General features: G+C 28.1%; 3 protein-coding genes across 9 annotated transcripts in view; 2 read left to right on the top strand and 1 right to left on the bottom strand.

Moving 5' to 3' along the window:
- The window catches only part of LOC108725037 (glycogen synthase kinase-3 beta), a 55,502-nt gene extending 42,775 nt beyond the window's left edge, over positions 1-12,727 (top strand). For 5 of the 7 annotated variants that reach the window (XM_018451802.1, XM_018451801.1, XM_018451800.1 and 2 more), the window contains one exon: positions 2,146-3,168. In XM_018451802.1, the coding sequence (XP_018307304.1) occupies positions 2,146-2,592 (447 nt within the window). In that variant the 3' untranslated portion in view covers positions 2,593-3,168. Of the gene's footprint in view, positions 1-2,145; positions 3,169-12,428 lie in introns of those variants that run through there. The other 2 variants (XM_018451799.1, XM_018451796.1) reach the window with 1 other exon arrangement.
- Positions 12,728-14,415: 1,688 nt separating this feature from the next.
- Positions 14,416-19,001, bottom strand: LOC108725034 (leucine-rich repeat-containing protein 58). Its single transcript, XM_018451793.1, has 6 exons — positions 18,729-19,001; positions 18,570-18,647; positions 16,422-16,901; positions 15,850-16,066; positions 15,351-15,540; positions 14,416-14,759 (listed from the first exon to the last, which is right to left on the bottom strand). Exons 3-6 carry the CDS (start codon positions 16,892-16,894, stop codon positions 14,596-14,598), a joined length of 1,044 nt encoding a protein of 347 aa, XP_018307295.1. The 5' UTR covers positions 16,895-16,901; positions 18,570-18,647; positions 18,729-19,001; the 3' UTR covers positions 14,416-14,595.
- A 478-nt stretch (positions 19,002-19,479) lies between these two features.
- On the top strand, positions 19,480-22,344 carry mldr (mitochondrial ribonuclease P catalytic subunit). The gene is made up of 5 exons (XM_018451794.1): positions 19,480-19,570; positions 20,108-20,975; positions 21,251-21,491; positions 21,667-21,797; positions 21,990-22,344. The coding sequence occupies exons 2-5, from the start codon at positions 20,119-20,121 to the stop codon at positions 22,333-22,335; spliced, it is 1,575 nt and encodes a 524-aa protein (XP_018307296.1). The 5' UTR covers positions 19,480-19,570; positions 20,108-20,118; the 3' UTR covers positions 22,336-22,344.
- The last annotated feature ends 1,086 nt before the right edge of the window (positions 22,345-23,430 follow it).

Genomic DNA, 23,430 nt, shown 5'->3' with positions numbered 1-23,430 from the left:
AAAGAATGAGTAACATATTGTGGTCTTTCGTGTCTATTGCGCAGAGACTTAGTGCTTGAAGTCTGTGTTCATCTTAAATGTACATATTCGTATTTGATTCATTATTGTATTGATATATGTGTGTATACACACATACACACATACGCACACACAAACATATATAGGTATACAAAAAACAAAATATAATATATAAGGAGTTGCATATGTATAAGCACATGTGTAGATTTCCAGACTATATACATTTTTCTCTGTTTTTATTGGATATCTGTCCTCTTGTGGAGATATATCGTTCTAAATTATACAAATTACTGAATGAATACTACTGGATGAAAACTAAATATGTTTTATAATGGAAAATTTTTTAACATGGATCGATAAACTTTAGTGATAATATTAATGACAAATATCAACGTTATTTTTATTCATTGCCGATACAAAGCATCATTATCTTATTTTCAGTTCTCAGCAGGTATCATCCAAGTTTCTTAACCCTAGGACTACACATGACATATATTTTTGTATATGTATTATCGGATTTATTAGCTTTATAGCGTTTTTCATTGACAGAACTAGGGCGCACTCAGTGCACTTTAAAGCCGTTGTACACAAATCGACATAAAGATGTACGTTTAATAAAAATGTAGAAACGAATTAAACCGCGAAATATTCAATATATTTTATTGTGACTATTTGATAAAGTACACATTGGGCATTTTATCAATTGAGATATCTCACTTTTACATTTAGATTAGAATAGTTTACAACAGCTTTAATATGCACTGAGTGCGCCCTAGTTCTGCCAATGAAAAACGTTATTAATCATTTATTTTTTGATGCAACTCTGATACAAATATATTTTTCAATAAATTTGTTTACAATAAAATACCAGATATCATGAAATAAGATTATAAAATTAAATTTCAAGTTTGTTAACTAGATTGTTAAATGCAAATATTTAAACGAGGAAAAATTTCCAAAAATATTAGTAAATTGAAATTTTTGCCGGTTCAAATGCCAGATATAGTCCTAGGGTTGGACGCCATAAAATGAAATGTAAGAACTGAAATTTTGTATACATATACAAAGTGACATAACTAAAATCATCTCATTATGAATCTTTCAATAACATATTATTTTTCATGTCTATCATGCAGAGAGTAGTGCTTAGAATCAATGTCTAATTTTCTTAAAAGGGATTTTGTAGATTTTATAGTGTAAAAAAAATTACAATATCTACAAAATTTATGATATATCTACTGAGATTAAAACTGAAAATTAAAACTGACAATTTACATGTCATTAACTTCTTACTATTAGTTCGTGCAATCTTCAACAATTCCACAAGGCGCGTGCGATACATGTTAAATGTTTTGAAAACAAAATTATTAAAATGAAAATAAAAGATTTGATCCGTATTCTTATTGCTCTTCTTCTAGTCCAGCTGGCTAATCAGCGCTAAAGAAATAAATAAATTTTATAGTAGCTTAACTGAAGTTAGTTTCATTCTTACATATTTATAATATTCTTATCTTAGAAATATATATATATATATATAAAACACAGTATAATATGCATTATGGAAGAAATATCTAATTTTGTATATCTCGTCCTTCAACGTTGTCGTTAGTCGTTGCATAAGAATGCATAATCTATTTACGTAAGTCTACAGTAATACCGCACACACAATTGATCACTGCTGATAAATTTTCTTATTTTACTTACTTATCATTTTACTTATTAAGACATGTACTTTTTACTATTTTTCTATCTTTTGCACTTTAAGAGATCGAAGAAATATTAGAAGTATTATTGATATGTAATGTCTCATAGAAACTCGATATATGTATCGATTTTATCAATTAAATTAATCATATAACGCCACTAGAATTAATTAAACTTGCAAAGTCTCTTACATTTATTAAGTACCATTATAAATAAGTATGCTACAAATGAAAGTCAGGATTTTTACTCTAAGTCAGTTCTTTAAATGAAGACTGACATCTCTATCTCCAAAAATCCCAACGAATATGTACAATCAAAATACAGTAATTCCTCATATTATCCAAGGAATATCGGTACATTTAGCAATGAAAGAGAAAAAGTTGAAAATATAGCTTTTTATCATGAGTTTGATGATAATTGCAGGTGTTCAGGGCGCGCACGCCGCCGGAAGCGATGGACCTAGTGGCACGGCTCCTAGAGTATACACCGTCGTTGCGCATGACACCGTTGCAAGCGTGTGCGCATTCATTCTTCAATGAATTACGTGAACAAGGCACGCGGTTGCCAAGCGGCCGTGAATTACCGCCGCTTTTCAATTTCACCGAGCATGAGCTGCGAATTCAGCCGATCCTCAACAGCATGCTGATACCCAAGTACATGCAATCGGCCGCCGCCACCACCGGTACAGAGGGGAATCCCGGCGGGGGCGGCGGAGGGGGAGGCGGAGGTGGCCAGTCGGACGCCACGGGCGCCGCTGCCAGTGCTAGCGGTAATTCTAGTGATAATAGCGCCAACAATCCCAACACCACCACTAACACCACCGCTATCAACACGCAAAACACTGACCCCAGCCAATCGAACATGGCTTGAACCGCTTTATTCTATCTTCTATTTTTCTTTTTCCTTCTTAACGTTATTAAAGAGTTGGGTTATGACGTTGTTACGATGGCATGACGAAGTAACCATCTTCTGACGAGGATGTCCACGTTGTAAATGCGATATATCGCATTGCGGAGTAAATAAATATAAGGTTTTCACCTTCTTTCTAGCGAGAAGTAATGTAGTACTGCGACGCGATTCAGTGGAATTAAGGCTCTTAGTTCATCCATAGATACATTGGGCCAGGGGATCCTAACTCTCTTTATCTTGACAAAGACGAAAGTTTGATGAATTCGTAATTTTTAGAGGACAGAGCGCCGTCAATTTATTTCCTAACTACTTACTGACCTTTTTGTTGCCAATAGTGACTGGTTGACCAACTTCTGTAAATTAGATAGTTAAATTTCTTCTATTTAAAAATTTATTCATTTTACATTCTATTCTTTATTCATTTAAAGATAAAATCGCTATACGGAACAGATATATAAATAGACGAATTCCGAAGTAGAATATTGTCTAGTTTGCAAAACTATAATAACATTTCAGACATTCATAAAGATGTTCCTGGAAAACTATAAAGCAATTATTAGCAACAAGACAAATAGGAATAAATTATATTCATTTTATAATTGCATGAAATATATAGGAATAGAAGTATATATATATATGTATATAATAGATACGTGTATAGCTTTTACATAAATGTAACAAGTATAATTGCGCATTCTGTTTAAGTACTGTATACACAATTTATAATGAGAAAGGAAGCCTTGTAAGGTATCTTCTTTATCTAAAATAAAAGAAGAGATGGATGTCGTGAGATTGCGTTTAAACTGACATAAAGTCAACGAAGACATCGAAAAATATTACTTTCTTTTTCTAACATTATGGCTAGATACAGAATGCACAATTTTTATTTATTACATCCGTAGATTCCAATACAACGTCACATCCCGTTTCTCGTTAAATGAACCATTTCAGTTCGCTGTTTTCGAAGGGTGGAGTCAGGCGGCGTTAAAATTCATTTCCTCTTTCTAAAGGGAGTTTGGAGCCTTCGTACAGGTGTATAGTATCAAAAGATTTTACACGTTAAAATAGATTATGTTTTTCATATGTTACAATATGTATTTGATAGAATAGATTTACGAAACATGCCGAAAATTCTCAAGAAATACCTGTGAAACTAGACCTCTGTCACAAAATTTATATATGGGATATGTATAAATTATATAATATTAATTTATCTAGAGGAGAAAGTTCGGAACTGTTTGCAAATTTATTCTGTCAACTGCGAATTGTCACATGCGAAAAGCTAATTCAATGTGCATGCGAGAAAAGAAATTTATGCTATTCTTTATTTCTGACATAAACCGATATTGTTACTAAGAGTCTTAATTCCGCTTCGTTGTTTTCGAATCGAATTTAATGTATGTACATAACGTGTAAGAACTTGTTTCTCTTTAACTTTAAATACCGCTGAATGCGTTTACTCTAACTAAAGGTAAACTAAGAAGATGTATATCTAATGCGTCTATAGTAATGTCGTTTGTGTCGCCATCATTTTATATTTTAAGACACTGCGGAATCGAAGCTCGACGAAAATATCGACTTGAAGTGATTGTGAATGCTAGTTGAAGGATGCTATGTTGTTTTTTGTAGACTAGAACGACGCAATTTGACAGCGAATGCTTAATTATATCCTATGTATATATATAAAAAAATAAATTTTTTTAACGCAATGACTGCTATATTATATATGATATGTATCATTTATATGCGAATGACACTCTTGTTTTCATTATTCAAATACGACAAATTTTCATAAGAAGCTCCGCTGTGCAATGATATTCTATGACAAAGAAAGTGAGATAAAGAAAACATTTTTTGGTTTCCTAGAACTTGTTTATGAAATTGAATGTCATTTATATATAAATGACATGGCAGTCAATGTGTTAACTGGTAACGGTTAAATACACGATCCTAATTGAGTTAAAATACAGTCGAATGCCTGTGAACTCGTCAAGATTAAAAGAAAAACATTTTATGTATTTTTCCTTCAGTTGGATTTTTCAAAAGTATACAGAATGTCTGATAATTAATGTGCCATCTTTCGTAAGCAAATAGAAGGAATTAAACTGAATAAAAGTCTTACCATTTTGCAAGTAACTTCTCAATAATTAATGAGAAACTAATAAAGAGATTTGCGAATTCGTGCGTGACAAAAGATATGGCAGCGTTATGTATTATTTGTTGTTGGTAGACGCGCGCTTCTTCAAATACCTCGTTGTACCCACAATTATCGCATGACGTTGTCTTCGAATATTTTCTTGCCGAATCGCAAATTTGCGAATCTTTAGTAATTAATTTTTGTTTTCTTTAGTTATTAATTATTGAGAACCTTGTAAAAGGATGTTTGTACTCATTGTAGAGATGACTTTATCTGTCCATGAGAGGTACCACGATAATTACCAGACACTCTGTATATATTTAATGAAAACGTATGCTCTTTCTTACCTGCTTTTTCATTGTAATGATTACATAACAAAATATGAATAGTGAGAAAGTTATGCGGAAAAAAATTATCTTTAAAGAATATTTAGTTGATGGTTCAGTGTACCAGAGTTGATTATACAGATATTCGACTGTAATCGTATTTAATTATGTCTAGGCGATTCTAGACTAGAGTCCGATATCTGCAACATTAACTTGAAAAAATACAGATGTTTGTTGAAAGAAGATCATCATACTGTTAAAGTAATTCGGCAATAAGAACAAATTTTATTGCTGAATTGACTTAAATGTACATACTAAATGTACATATATACTGGTTCCTCTTTAATCAACAATTTCTAAGCACGATTCGAGTTGAAGACAAACTAAAATAATGTGTAATCAAATGTCTAGTAATTTATTAATACATTGCAAAATCGATTGAGAAAAACATCGATGACGATTGTAAAAAGATCATCGTGCTATCGACAAAACTTAGGAGATATATATATATATATATATATACATATCTCATTCTTTCTCTAACAACTAATAATTGCTAAACGTGACACTAGTTGAAGGAAAATTCAAAATAATTGCGTAATTTAGCATCTAATATCATTTTAACGATAGAATGAGAAGGAAGAACAGAAATCGGTATAATTAAACACTTAAATGATTATTTATATTCGTGAATACATGAAGTGATAATTTAAAAAAAATTTTTTCTTACGGAAAATTGTACTCGTCGAAATTATACCGGTTTCAAATTATATATGACGTTATTGCAAAGTTTGGCTTGGGAGAAGGAAAGTAAAAATTGGAAATCGACTATAACATTCTCGATTCATAACGTGAGTTTCATTAAGCCAGACTGTATTTCTTCAAGATTTCAGTCAAACCGTAGACATCGCATAGTACAGAACAATATAATAATGAATATGGTTATCGAGCGATATTATCAATAATAATTAATGTTCACATTTCATCTCGACTGATATCATCTTGTAGGCAAATGATCATGGAAGGGATACTCTATATTTTGTGTTCAGATTTTTAACGGATTTCTTCCGTTAATAACTACTATTGAGAGAGATATTTGAAATATGTTTTAATATATGTACAAAAATGTCTCAGATAGAAAAAACGATCGACTTGCCGCAGACTAAACGCGCTGTCGTAGTTCAAGAGAATGCTAGCTAACAAATTCGTGTTTCTCTTGCCGGAGCATTTAGTGAAAAGACAGATATTAATTAATGCCTATATCGGCCATGCCTCGGCTCTTAAAATTGTTATCCCTAAATACTGTCGCTATACTATGATTTTTCTCGGTTTTTCGGCTTTTCAAATTTTTTTCTCTTTTTTTTAATCTAACTGACGAACTTCTGATCGACTCAATGGAGCGATTTGTAATATTTTTAAGCCGATGACACATCATACATGGTGAATGGACTTTTTGACATGTTAATAAAAATCCTTCGATAATAAAAAAAGCTTTTTGTGCGTTATACATGTCCCAGGAATCAGTTACGCGGGAAAAAGAAAATTCAAGTTTTTCTTACGAAGGGACGGGTGATAAGAACGAACACTCTCTTAGATTAAGAAGATTCTCATATTGCAAGAATTGTGGAAAGGTTTGTAGTACGTATTATATATATATATATATATATACATACATATATATATATAATTTCCATTTTCTAAAAATATAGTTTTAAAAAATAAGAGAAATTGATGTATATATAAAATAATAAAGATAAATGATCTTTATACATAATTTAGAAGGTATATTTATTGTTGAGTTACTATTGCCGATAATTTTTCAATATTTATTAACTGTTACAAGATTTAAAAATCAAATTATTTATTAACAGTTTTTAACAAAATGTATAATTTCTGCAAACTGTGCAGAAAAATAATATAAATAACATGATTCTTTGAATCTAAAAATTGAAAAATAAATTGATATTCGTCGCAGCTGTGTTCCGGGACAGTCTAATTATTTTATTTTAACATGTACATTATATCATTGCGTTACAAAAGATAATATTCGAGTTCGGTTCTTCTTCCAGGAAAAGGTAAACGAAATGAGGTAAAAAAAGATTGAAGGAAAGATGAATGATATATAAGAATTAGATGTTAATGTTCAAAGGTTAGAGTTTTATCGATGTTGTATATATTAAAATTAAATTTTTTAGTCATTAATTCTTTCGTCTTTTTTTCTTTTTTATTAATACTTCATCCTTTGGTTTTAAACGATGTCATCGTCAACTCTTTAAATTTATTACGAAAAGAATTCGTTCTTCGGAACGTGTTTAACGGTTTTGAAAAAAGAGAAACGGTTTTTGTATAAAAAGTTACAAACAAGATAGAAAAGTAAAATTCACATTTTCAACATGTACAAATTCGAATTACATTGTTTTGTGCAATTAGAAACAAATAACATTATAAAAGTTGAGATTTTAAAAATTAAAATATTGCGCGAAATATATAAATACATTCTAAAAATAAATTAAAGATACCAATTTAGAGATATCAAAAGCAATTTAAAAAATATTAAATCATTTTCTAATTATAGTTGTATATTTTGAAATAATAATTTTCTAATATTTTGAATGATGCATTTATACATCCTTCCTAAAAGAGATGGCTGGCTCGATGTAAAGGCTCGAATTCTTCATATTATTATATTGATACATAGCATGAAATATTTCTTATGAAAAAGATATTTAAATAATTGAAATTTAAATTGGACACAATTACATCGGTATCTATCTCAAAGTCTCTTCGTTTTAGTTGCATCTTTCGTAAATCGTTTTTTGTACTTCTTTTCAAAAACTAGATATATATAATATCTGTTTTATTTCTAAACAAAGTACATGACAGAATGCAATTGATACAAATAGACTCTCCATTTCTGTCGAATGAGTTTTAAAACTACCGAGAGAAATACTGAAGAAGCAATTAATCAGAAATTTAAGTGTAAAAGAAATCTTAATAAAAGTATCGAATATTCGTTTCTTGGACATAGATAATTGTTAATCATTTATCATTATTATTATTATTAATAAACAAATTCATCGATTTTTCGTTTTAATTAATTCCTTTCACGTCTTATCTCAGCGCGTCTTTTCTTTATCATCTGGAAAGCTTATCCAAGTAGCACACAGCGCTTACAAAGCGCTAAAAAAGTGCATTATGTAATTGCTTTTTTAGCGCTTTGCAAGCACTGCTATGCTACTTCGGATGAGTACATTCAGACAAACGAGAAAGGGGGATTCTGTGTATTTTATTTTATATATATAATATATTATTTTATATCTAATGTATTACCTAATACAGATAGTTTATAAGACATTAGATGATCATAAATCTTTTTTGACGTGATTGTCAACCTGAAAGAAAAATGTGTAAAATATTAAAACTCCATATAAATACCGAATATCGATCGAAGCGTTCATTCGTTTTGTTTTCTTGTTTAGTAATATAAAAAGCCATATAGAAAAGAAATAATGAACGAATCTTTCAATTAATCTAATAATAATAAAATTATAATATGTGCGTATATATTATATAGTACTATTATTAGATTAATAATATTAATATAAATAGAATTTAATATATATAGATTTAATTTCATTATATATGTGTGTGTGTGTATATGTATACACATATGCAAATTAATTAATATTTTAATGGTAGTGGTAAATAAAAACACATTAGTGTTGTAAAGGAAGAGTGCGAAAAAGAAATATTAGAGAAAAAAATTTGCCTTTAAGATTCCTATTTCTTCTTGTAGTTGTATTGAACAGTGATGATAACAAAAAATTATGTTGACTTTTTGTAATATTATACATTAAATTAAATAGGTCTTTTGTATGTTATACATATAACACATTTGATAATATAGATTAATAAGATATATTCAGGAAATTCTTTCTCTTTGTTCCATTAATAAATGCAGATATAATTAAAAAATTGCATATATTATTTTCAATAAGTTTCCAGTGAAAAGGAATTTTACGATAATTAATCAAGATTTACAGCTATTTAATAATTTAAAAAAAGACAATTTGGTATATATATATTTTTTTTTAATACTACTTATTCACACAAATCTATCAAACAATAAGGAATGGCTTGTGAAAGAATTAATATATAAATAATTTATCTTGATGTGTGTACAATACAAGGAGCAATTTATGTAATTTTTCATTTTTAATGTTATAAATAAATATTATATAATTGCAATGAGGAAATAAGAACCTTAAATAATATACCCCTCTCATTTTATAATTGACTTATTCGTTAAGTTTTCTTTTTATCCTAGCATCAGTGTTTACACTTTTCAAGATGTAACGGATAAAATATGTAACAATTGTAAAGAGATAAACAATAAACTAATTTAATATGTAAAATATATATATATGTGTGTGTGTGTGTGTGTGTGTGTGTGTGTGTGTGTTGCGCGCGCATGTGTTTATGAGTATTAAATTAGTGCAAAAGATTAAGTTACAAATTCAAAGTTTAAATTCAAAATTTTTAAATATCCGAAAAAGGACAAAACGTTAAAGTTTATAATATATAATTATTTTAATTAATAAGAGTATTTTTCTTGAAACTGTTATTTCGTTCTAAATTTTATTCGGCGAACACTTTTGCACTAATATAATATTATATATTGTAAAATATATTTTATACTTGGGTATTGCCAACATGTATGTAATATTGTTCTGCATAATGTTCGTATAATGTGTTAATATATCTGCATAAGGTAAAAGAACGCTAAATAATGTAATTACGATAATGACCAATCTTTCTTAACTTCTATTTTCCTAAAACGACATATCGTATAAGAACTTAATGTAATGTGTATATTACATTAATCCATTAACGACCAATATCATTTTTAAGATAAAAATTTTACTGTGAATAAAATAAATTTAGTAACACAAATGACGTTCTCGTATCAATTCTTTTCAATATCTCATTTTCAAATGTACGAAAATGTTTAAGAATATATAATGGTAAATTGTTCAAAATATTGTGGCATAAAAAGTGAGAGCACAATTGTAATGAAATATTATAAATACAGTCTTTCAGTAAATTCTTAATGTAACAGCACTATGGTCTTTAATGGATTTACAAATTGGACACGAATAAAAATGGATGAAAAAGAGGGAATTGTTGAAAATAAATTAAGTAATTTTAAGCGCAACCAACAAATTAATTACAATATACCTAAATTTGAAAAGTTTAATTACTTTTTAATGTACCCCTGGCGGAAAAAAATTTTACGAAAAAGAAAAACTGCCTAGACAGGACTTGAGACAGGATCTTAAAAATTCTTAGTCTTTTATAGTGAAACGTAGAGTGACATTGTTTATTTTGTGTGATATAATAAAAATAGATACAAAAAAAGATTCCGTAAAAGCTCGTAATACAGCGTCAGAAGACGTATACAGAAAGGGTAGAGAATTTCTTGTTCAAACAAACAACAACACCACTCTACGTCTCACTAAAAATATCTTTGAAAAATTAAAGATTTCTAAGATCTTGTGTGTTTCAATCTATGTAGTTTTTCATAAAAATTTTTCAGCCAGGAACATGCACATGTATTCGATATTTTGGTATCTCTTCATTGTTGTGTATTAATTTGAATGTTGACTTTATAAGTATATATGTATGTTTTAATTTTTTATTTGAATAAGACTTTTAATAATTTTTAATTTTTTGTCTAAATTGAAGAAAAGCAGAAATTTTAAAAAATATGTTTTATTTAAAAAGAATTAAAAATATTCTTTTTTATTCTACTATATTTTGTTTTTGATTAAATTAAATGCATTAACTTAATTTAATGTTTAATTTAATCTTTCAACGAAATTTCACGAATATATCTTATGAACTCCATACGAGTAATTTTTCCTTCTAATTCCATTTTGATTCGTCCATTTTTTTCACAAACATTTTGTATCTCATTCATTATCCGTTTAAAGTTTATCATGTAAACAAATTTATACACTGTTGTAGAATATTTGATATGAAGATGTGAATGATACTAGAAATAATCTTAATTTTTTTTCGGATCCAGTCTGATCTGATTTCAACATTCATTCGAAGAAACTCAATTACTGGACATCCTCTTCAGAAGTGTGCAAGAAAACTTATGAGGATAAAAAAAATTTAAATTTTTAATTTAAAAAAGTTTATAATTATAACTATAATTCTTCTGATTTTCTATTATTATAAATATAATACAAAAATTATTTTTTCAATTAAAAATTTATTAAATTTAAAAATTAAAATATTGGCTGAAGTTTCATAACTTTTTTTTATTGTCTCTTATATTGCGTGTATAATTTAAAACTAATCAAATTAATTATAATTTTTATACAGGGTTTTCTAATATTTTTTGCTTTTTCTTGTAACTTATTAAATTATAATGTTCTATGTTTTAGTAACTCAATTAAAGTTTCTATTGAAATCCAATTTAAATTTAAATTGTACGTCAAGTTATTATTTATATACTGATATGTAATATCTAAGTTGAATTGGAAAAAATTCATGTTCTATTAATATCCTCAGAATTAATTAAAAATAATGTTCTCTATTTTAAAATTAAACGAATGCTTACAGTTTACCGTTTTTAATACTTGCTTATGTAATAATGCTTTTATTTTCAATATACTATAAAGCGGATTTTTCATGAATTCTTGAATAGCCTGTGTGTATAGAAATTACATGCGTTTCATTATCACATCGTAAGATCCTTGATGACGTTATAAGGGTAAATGTTCAAAAAAGGGGAGCCACCTCCGATGACCATGACCTTGACATATGTTGTCAAGGTCATGACTCTGAGTGACCTCCACCCAGTTATAGGTGGCGGTCACTGTCCGTTAAAAAGTTCTCAGGGTCATGACCTTGACGACATATGTCAAGATCATCGGAGGTGGCTTCCCTTTTGTGAATATTTATCGAAAAATATTTTATATAAAAAGATTTTGTTTATTATATAATCTAACTTTAAAATAATAGAATAATATAAATTTTTCAATTTAGTTTATTTTTTATAATCATTTTTAAATAAATAAATTTTTTTTATGTTTTCTACATATTTTTATTCTTGTCTTAATATTTCTATTTTTGTGTTAATTAAGAATAATAGGATGATAAAAAAATTATTGCATGTTAACATTTTGAAGCAAACTTCATAACCACTTATTTACATAACATAAAGAAGAAATACATTATACAAAAAAATATTCTAATAAAAATAACGCCTCTTTCTTTTATAACCCTATACCTTTTTTACACTCCTCAATATCGCATTTTAGACGAGGACAAAGATGCCAAGGAAACGAAGGAGCAGGAGACTCAGGAGCAGCAAGTGGTGGATGGTGAATAGAGAATGTATTGGTTGATGGAAATCACATCGCGCCCCGGTTGGAACAGGATGACGATTTTCCCGAATGATATAAGGGGCAACGGATAATGATAAATCAAGATAACACCCTCAACCGCAGGCGCAGTGAGTCCTTAACGTTTAAAACATGAATGTACGATATTAGGGAGAAATTGTTTAATATATATATATATATAGAGAGAGAGAGAGAGGGAGACAGAGAGAGGGAGAGAAGAGAGTGAAACGATACAAAAATATTTACCACGCAGTTAAATAAAACGAAATTAATATGAAAAGATGATTAAGAAAAAAAGAAGTAAAGAGTAGTGCTAGTTACTACCACGCCTATATGATAAAAACGCGCTAATTCGACGTTGTGAATAGGTGTGAGATTATATGCGCACATGTATATGTGTGTGTGTATGTGTGAAAAAATAAAAGTTTGAAAGAGAGAGAGAGAGAGAGAGAGAGAGAGAGAGAGAGAAAGAGAGATATATAGAGAGAAAGAGAGCGAGAAAAAGAAGCATGTACATACATATATATGTATGTAATATATAATAGATAAAGCGCATATATATATGAATATGTATATGTATGTATAGGTAATTAATTATATATGACTACACACCGTACTGTACTGTACTGTACTGTAAGCTGTGAGCAAAAAGTGAAAAAAGTAGTAAAACTCTTATTACACGATTGCTATGTTTACACAATTATATATATATATACACGAGTATATATATTATACATATATATATAAAATTATAAATACACACACTTACCTACCATTCTTATTTCGCTACTCCTCCTCTGCGTTCTTTCTCTTGAATGTTGTTTTTAGTTTTATGAAACATAATGACGCAAAAAAAAAAACGTATTAGTCGCAACGACGATGATGAATACCTTGTAGTATAACTATTCTGAATGTGTTTAAGCGAAAAAGAAATCGCGTGATACCGCCTCGTCGTTAATCACGCGGAATCACTCTATATATAAATAATATTATTATTGTATATTTTATGGTTTATTTAACAATAAACTATTAACAATAATAACGTTAACCGATGTTTCGATCTTTTTCTGTATACCAAAATTTGCTTTCTAATATTACTAAATATGTAAGCGAATAAAGATTATGCGATTTATAATAAACTTAAAATACTTGGATGAGAATATGAAATGGAAAGGATCGTTCCAAAAATTAAATTAATCTATTCTCTACTTTGAAACATTCTCTCAATTTTAATACTATTTTAATGTAGCTCATGTGCAAAATAAATCACATGCTTTTATTCGTTTTCTCATTCTATACATATCATATAGTCACATGATTATGGCTGTGTCCGTTTTGACGTTTACAACGCTTTAAGCGTTGTGAACGTCATCCTTGTTGCATCCTTGTTGTTTATTAAATATTAAATAAGAACAATTGATGCTCACAAGCGCTGTAAGCGCCAAAACGAACGCAGCCTATGTGGCAAATGTGTAATATGAAAGTAGCGTAATTCCAATTTACAAAAAAATTTTTGTTTTAAAATGAAAAAGGAGAATTTTAAATAAAGAGTTTGAAATATAGGGTTTATATCTCAAATTTTGAAAAAATCTTTTATTCTCTGTTTTGCTGTTTTCGAAGTTATGATACTAAAGAGTCAACGGAAAATATTTATATTGTATTTAAATACACTTATTATATTTTACAAAATTATATTTAACATAATAGTATAGTTATTATGTTATACTTTTAATACCGAAAAGAAGAAAAATGCACAGATTCGATATAAAATATGTCGTAATATCTATACATTTACATGTATTTATTACTTTAATTCCTCAGTTTTCTCCAGAACCTATTCTAGAATTTATTACTCTCGTAGAGTATATAATTATTTATTACTCTCGCGCGTAGTATATATAATTATTCTCATATATAATTATTTCCATATAAACATATATATTTTTAAACTTTGTAGCATTGATCAAGAGCAAATTCTTATAGAAAATGGAAAATATCTCTCCTGAAGTGGAAACAATTGTAGTGAAATAATTTTCAAGATCTTCAGTATCTCCTATTACAGAAATATATTTTTAAAATCTCACTAGCCAAGAAGAACTTTTCTAATCATGGCACCGCTGACGGGTTCCTTGTTGTCACGTGGCTCGATGCACTTGCTGCTACATAAGTATTGCAACAGTGGTAAGCGATATTTGCCGCAGAAATCGACGAATTTAATGTGCTCCACGCGATTATTAAAGAAAACACCTGCGCAAAAAAGAAAAAATGTTAACCCTGTTACAAGATTTGATCCAAAAGAACGCTTTGTTATTTCGAATTATTCTAAATTTTATTACTGCGCAATTTTAGTCTGAGATTAAAACTTTTCGATATTTGTAACTACATATAATTATATATTACTATAATTATGATTATGATTACTATAATATTAATAATAATAACTATGTGTATAGTTATTACTAATACTATAGTAGTCATAATCATAGTTATAGTAATATATAATAATTGTAGTTACACAAATGCCAAAAAGTTTTTCTCTCACTATCAGTGTAAAAATTTAATGCGTTGCAAAAAATGTATTATAGTCTTTTTCGCGATCTAACTTATCTTCTCGAGAATGCTCGACTGCGATTGGTTCGCTTAAGTTTTTTCATGCAAAATCTAAAAGAGGTATTTACGCTTCATTTACATTTGGTTGCCTCAAGTTTCGTTTCCTTGGAAGCTTTGTTTACGCTTCTCACTCTCCTCTTACATTCGATGTAAATTTGATTATTATTTTGCCAAGACATTGATTTATTACATCTAAATTATAATTATTGCTAATCGAAAAGCACTAACCTTTGCATTTAGGATTGACACAACTGTGGGCACTATTGAGGTACTGTACTAAGTTGTGCGGTATACTTTCATTATCGTAGCGAATATCACTGGACTTGATGATGCGCGCTGCTAGCTCCAACAACGATGGTGGATTATGTGTCATATCAGATACGAATCTCACCACCAACGGATTATCTCGTAAAGACAACTGTGAAAAACGAATAAAACTTTTTTTCATAAAACAGCAAACTTAAATTTAGCAAAAATCAGTTACAAAAATTATAAAATTTGCTACGCAAAGATTGCATAGTAAAAACATTTAAATAAGTAGAGGGTGTAAAGAAATAAGATTTGTGAAAATCAATTATATTAAACGAATTAATATTCTTCGTTATAATAAAAATCACTAAACTCGATACCTTGTATGTATGTATGTATGTATGTACATACATACACATACATATATTAGAACATAAAAAGTATAAAATATAGGATGATTAAATTATTCGTAACCCACCTCTGTGAGACATTTTAACGTTATTATCTCAGTAGGCAATGTCCGTAGTCTGTTTTTGTGAAGCGACAGAGTCTTCAAGTTCGTTAAATTGGCTATCGAGCTTGGTAGACTCTCTAGCATGTTGTCACAAAGTACAAGGGCCTGTAGGGTCTTCAGTTGACCAAGGGTGGACGGTACCTCTGTCAATCTGTTGTTTCCCATCGACAAAACTCGCAATCTTTGACAAATCAGAATATTTCTTAACAATGTTTTGGGTAAAGTCGATTAACTATTCAATTTTTTATATATAAAACAATACACGATGTATTATACTCGCAAACAATTATTTAAATTAATAGTATTAAAATATTATTATATAACTCGCATAATTCTTTTACTTACCATTATTTTACATTACTTTACAATTTACTTTACATTACCACATACCAAGATATTTAATTATAACTTTCAAACTATTTCATGCTCTTCATATTTAAGTTTATAATTGCCGATTATTAATTTGCTAATAATCAAATTAACAAATTTTATTTTTATTTAAAACACTATTAAAATTCTTTAAAATGCGCAATTACCTTTGCAACTTCCAGATGTCCTTGGTAATTTCGCTGATACGATTGCCACCCAAATAAAGATATTTTAATCCAGGTAGATCAAAAATCTGATTAGGAAATTCCGTGAGTCTATTACCACTTAGATTGAGTTCTCTTAAATTAACGAGATTTTCAAAATCTTTCGCCAATCCATCATTGGTCAGATTATTATGTTTCGCAATCAAACAGGTCAAAGGACAATCCGTCCAAAAATCTGATAAGCTGGTGAGGCCACAGTTCGAGACATCGAGGAAATTCAGATTGATAAATCTACTGATACTGGCAGGTACAGTTGTGAGAAGATTCTGACTCAACAATAAGGTATCCACTTGTTCTGGACTTTTGGTATTGAGGAATTGCTTATCTAATACTTCGTTGTCCAGTGCCAAATAGGACAGATCCAACGTTCTTAAGGTAGAATCCGAGTCGCTGGAGTCCGATGTGTAATTCTCCATGACTATTCTAGGTTTTAAAATATTTCATACTATTACTTATATTTCATCGTTATATACCACTTTTATTATAATGTACCATTTACATAAGAAAATGTAAACAATATAACATATAAATTATTTAATTATATATAAAACGGAGAGAAAAACTCCATATTATATTATTATAATAATTTATACGTAGAATAATTTATATGTACATTATACATATATAAATACATGTATATAAATTATAACATTAATTTATTTATACATTTATAATATTTAATTAATGTTTTAAATATGTTTTTATTTTATCTATTTTAATATATGACCTTCATAGTGTACGTATAAAATTAATTTATTAATTCAATGTCAATCTTCTTATTGTGCGCGCAATTATTTAAATATTCTTCCAAGGAAAATATAGGAAATTTATATAGTAACAAAATGATATTATACTTTTATATATAAAACCGCATTATCACTATCGTAATCATGCAAGCAATAAGGAACAGCAAAATGTAAATAATGGATATGAAGCTTTCGTCATGTAGATGACGTATGACGATTTGCGTTTAACATAAATTATCACACGACGCGTATCAAGTAAATTATGTAAAAAAAATCGATAATAATTCGAAAAGATTAAAAGCGTGCGATAACCGACTAAGTTACTATCGCCTTGAAATAATTTTTAAACAGTTCATAAAAATAGCATAATTAGAAATAAGTATTTTTCAATATGTATATATTCTTCATTTAACGCCCTTTTTATTATAATAATTACCCACCAATACGCGCACATATAGTATACATATAGTATGTTCATTACACATTCGGCGCATATAAAATTATCAAAAATGATAAGATTCTGAGAAGACCGTCGTGTCGCGCAAATCATGCTAGCTGTTATTAGTCCAAATGATGACTGTTATGAAATAATTCTCGTGTTTCGAAAAAAATAATTAATATATGGAGTGTTACAATAACACTATCGAACTTTTAATAATGAAGAATAGCTCTTTCAATTGAGTTACAATCATTAATATTATAAAAATTATTTATAAACTATACATATATTTATAAACTATACACATATCATTTATAAACTATAGTACATATAATTTGTTATATAGATATATATATAATATATAATCGGGATTTATAATTTATATATTATATTAATTTATTTATATATTATAATAATAAATTTATATAATCGAGATATATATATATAATCGGGATATCCCGATTATGGATACAATAAAGTGTATGCTGCGGTTATTGATCTGGTCTAAATTATATTTTTTGTCTACAGTGTGCTGTATTGGGACAAAGAATTATGTAGACAAAAAATATAATTTAGAGACCAGATCAATAACTGCATAAATATTGAATTAAATTTATACACTGACAATTCTTTAGCTTAAAAAAGATGTTATCCAATATAAAATGAAAATTTTTTTGTTCTATAGTGTATTATTTTAAAACATTTTATAAAGAAATTTTATTTGTTTTTTAACATTATATTACTCTCAATAGAAATTAAGAATAATATAGAAGTAAAATGAATAAAAACGACTTGCGCGGATATTTGAAATTCGCGCGTTGTTACTACGCGATTAATTCCCATGTGACGTCACCCTGTGAACCGTCTGGTTCTGATATCATGAACTGCATGGAGCACAACACTTACTTATTACTTGTTTTAGCTTCACCAAGCTTCACAAAGGAGACAATGCCGTTGGCAACCCCTTCCGTTAGTTAGCACTTCCTGAAAACACAATTCGTATCACAACGCGTTAATCTCAAATGAGCAAATTTTACAAGCAGCGCAAATAGAACGGCGACTAACCAAACACACGGAGATCGGCGACACACGAAACGCGACCGCATGACATCTGCGCTTTATCAGCGCGTGTCTCACTGTATCCATATCTCCTATCATCTCCGCTACCGTTCTAGCCATTCTCCCCGCCAAGTGCTGTTGCAAACCAATCCTAAATATATTGGAAGCTTTCCAACAAGCGAAAGTGCACAGTGATCATCTCATCTTTGTTTAACATTGGTGAACAACTAGGATGTAATGATTCATTGTGTTACACTGTGTCATCTGTGTCTCTTGTTGGAAAGCTCTTGTCATCGTTAAAGACCTATCCAGATGGATTTGCATATTAAAAAGAGCAGGCCACATTATAAATATTCTATTAAGTATAATTTATAAAGAAGTTATGTATCCAAATAAAATCCATTGTTAAAAAGTTTTGTTTATTACGTATATAAAGAATTTATATTCTTTTAAAATAATTTTTAAGATTTTATTTTTATATAAAGTAATAACTTATTTGATTATCTACTTTATATGAAAGCGTAATAAGTCTTTTGAATTTAATATCTAAAATTCTCGCCGTTTTATAAGATTTGTTATAATTTCATTTGTATATAAATAATATAATTAAAAACAGATTTTGACATTTACCATCAATTGATAATCCGAATCTCTTGATATGTCAGCATTCTTCAATTTCTGCTGAGCCTCCAGACATGTCGGTTTTTAATGTTTCCGGTGTTTCCAATAGTTAAGCTGCTATTTTAGAGGTTAGAGGATGTATACTCGTTCTTATTATAAAAATTTTAATGAAAAAAGGAACGAGGAGAAAAAAAGAAACAGTCTTTGAAATTGACTTGTATATTTACGTATGAATTTATTCTTATTATTATATATCTATCATTACATTACTGTGAATCTTTTTCTTATTAATTAAGTTGCATGTAGTAAGATTAATGATAACACCTTAATGAGCTTGTACTGTTGAAATAAATTTTGTTGCCACTGTTTAATAATGTAAGATTATCGAAAAATGTATTATTATTATGCATTAAATTGCATAGTAAAATCATGTTTAAATTAGAATATAATTATCATTATATAAATCATCTTGTAGATGTATTTATTGAATACTAATGTATGTGTGTATATATAATTTATGAGAAATGTTAAATACAATGATTTAATCATTATTAATAATGAATATAACATTTATAATTTATATGTATATCTTAGACTTCTAAAATAATTTTTTCATTATTTTCATTACTTTGTTTTTATATAATAATAATATCTCTATTTTTAAAATATATATTATGACACAAATTTTAATAAAATAGACTAACCAAATTTTAATTCGTACAAATTATGAAATAATTTTAATAATAAATAAATTTAATTTTCAGGTGTAGAATAAATGATGCTGTTTTACAAGCTATATCAACCATTACGGTCTCATTTTTATAAGTTTAACATAAATACATATATTTTATCAAAGCAAAGCTATAGTGCTAAGAAAGTTGTTTATTTAAAAGCTCTAATTACGGAAAATGTTGATATATATGAGGAAATGAAAAAAAATCTACCTACTATAGAATGGAAAAACATACGAGAAAAAATTCTTCAAAAAAATACAGAAATCACACCATATATTGTAGACTCTGTAATCATAGATATGTGTGTCAAATATTTTCATGTGAATAACGCTATTGCATATTTCAAATTCTTAAGGGAAAATAATTATTCCTTGAATGCAGGAGTGATTGGAAAATATCTTAAACTCTACGTTTTGAAACAAAACTTGACCGATGCAGATAAAATAGAAATTGTAGAAACATACAATGATTTGAGGCAGAAGTATCAGTATTTGGATTACGTTACAGCTGAAGAATGTATAACTAGCTTATGTTTGACAGATGAATGGGAGAAAACACAAGATATAATAGAAATGGTGAAGATTACCTCTTCTCCAGGCGTTGTTATATGTTCTGCATTAGCTAGTGCAGCATTTATAAATGGAAAACCCGACATTGCATGGAAAACACTGTCAGATATAGTGTTGCGCAAATTGATTCCACAAAAAAATGTATACTTATCACATCTACAATATTGCCAGCTGGAAGATGCAAAATTTTTCAACAATAGAATGGAAGAGATGTTTGATTTCTGGATTAAACACAGTATAATACCATTTGATCAAATTATAAGAGCTTATGCTAATACAGCTATCAAATATGGTTGGTCCACAGATCGCCTAATAATTTCCAAAAAAACGTTCGTTTTCTTAATATTTCAGCATGATTTAGTTTAATACACTTAGTAATTTTAAATAACAGTTAAAAAAAGTTAATAATTAATGATAGAATTCTTTAAGTTATTAGTAATTACAATATATTATTATATAAGTACAGTTATATTTTTTAATAACGTTTAAGAATTTACTAAATAAAATTAAGATTTTAAAGCAAATAGATTAGTATTCTATAGAATAAAATTAATATTTTGAGTTTTAATAAATAAAATTTTAATAATATTTATTCTATTTATAGGGGGAATTGTAATCATTGCGGTTATTTTTTGTCCAAAATAAAATTTAGTGAAGACGAATTTCAGGAATTGGCAAAATTTGTGATGGACAGAATAATTATAGGATCGGACATCTATCATAAAACTAATCCAAAAGAATTGTTGAAGTTTAAGAAATTTATTGAAAACACTAAACCTTTTGATGTAGTCATTGACGGACTTAATCTAACTTATATGAATTTTTCCGCACCAAAATTACTAGTGGTAATATATTATTGTTTTTATCAAAATATTTGTATTATTCATTTATCAATATATTGATACATTATATAAATTCATATATGTAGAAATTTCAATTATAAAAAAATAATTTTTTTTTCTATTTTCCTTTTTCTAAATATATTAATTATTAAATATTAACGTATGGTTTATATTACAGCTAATCAATGTAGTAGAGCATTTCAGAAAATGTGGAAAAAAAGTACTTGTATTGACGCGGAAACATCAAAAGAAGCTACTTGAATTTAAACATGTAGAGCGAAATGCATTCGTCTTCTTCATAGATAATTTGTAAGTATTAAATCTACGCAGATATAGGACTTTTTTTTAAATTGATATAATTAATATCATGGGGCATACGATTATTTTATAATTATGTATAAAATAAAAATATATATATGTATATAACAATTATAAAATAGTTATAATATTTTAAATAATATATTAAATAAAATTTTTGTATACAAATACATCAAATTTTAGATCCGCCGATGATCCGTACATACTCTATGCAACTATGGCGTGTGGGATGAATACAATGTTTGTTTCGTCGGATTTAATGCGAGAACATAAGCATTCCTTGCAAGATGAGGACTTGCAACAAAAATTTATGAAATGGCAGTTTTCGCATCAACACTTGATCAAGTTCAGTGCAACTGGTATTCGCATCCAAGACCCTTTTATCTATTTGCCGATTGTACAAAAAAATGATAACTGTTGGCACGTGCCGTGTGTCACTGAGGATCTTAATAAGGAGATTTTAAAGGAGGTTTATGAATTCTCAGATAAGTGGTATTGTTTGAAGTATAATGAAAAGAAGATGTATTAAAATATAAATTTCTTTATTGGATGTATATATTTATGTGATGAAAATCGTCAAATGCGATTTAAAGATTCTATTAATGTCTTTAATAACACGCAGTACTATGTCTTTTACATAAATTTATAATAAATGTTATAAATTACATTGTGCTTGTGCTCTACCGCATTAGTTCCAAAGACTAATGTATTTAAATTAACTAATGTTCGTAATTACTCATAATAGCCGAGGTAACATCTAAATTAAAAATAAAAATATATATATGTAATATAAAAATATATATATGTATAACGAAACAAAGTTAAATACCAGAGGTAATAGTAAAAAAAATAGTATTTTTATTGATTTGTAATACAGCTGTATATATTTTTTATTTGTAATATATACATATATATATTTTTCATATTTATAATATACATATAGTTATAGTTTTAACATGTCTGGAAAAAATTAATTCGACAAATATCTATGCTTGTAAACGTTGCTTATTACATTCTTTGGCTCTGCTAGCGCTCAGAAAATTATTATGATGAATCACACTGTTATATAATTATTGTTTACCTCATTGAGATAGAAAAAAAAGATAAGCACTTATAAGCACTTATAAGCACTTTTTAGCAAAAGAAAATATGATAAAACAGTACACAATCTCCTTAAAAGCTTTGAACAAAATTGAATTTGAAGAACGCATTATTTTTTTTATCATATATTTCCATCATTATATAACAAATTTAATAATTCTTGTGTAAATACAACAAAAATTGATTTTTTCTTATTACCTATTAGGCCTTTCCTTCTGGAAAGAAAAGGAGGAAAGATGAACTGGTGCAAAAGTTCAGCTAAAAAGAACAGGCCTATTGTTACACGTGTTCATATTGCTCATCTAATTTTGACTGCTTTGAATTGACTGTTTAAGAATAAAATAATTGAAAATAGCACTTAAAAAACGCATAAGCATCCAAAGCAAATATATATATATACACACACAGAGAAACGTATATATGTATATACATACATACATGTAATTATAGTTTATTTTTTGTAACTAAATTTTTTTATACTTTTTCAATCTTATCTCTTTTTCCCCTCTAACGTCCAGCGTTT

This window comes from Mycetomoellerius zeteki, unplaced genomic scaffold (genome assembly GCF_001594055.1).
Source record: "Mycetomoellerius zeteki isolate Tzet28-1 unplaced genomic scaffold, Tzet1.0 scaffold322, whole genome shotgun sequence".
Taxonomy (NCBI): Eukaryota; Metazoa; Arthropoda; class Insecta; order Hymenoptera; family Formicidae; genus Mycetomoellerius; species Mycetomoellerius zeteki.
Note: the sequence above shows the minus strand (reverse complement) of the source record. Positions and strands in the feature narration are given on the sequence as shown.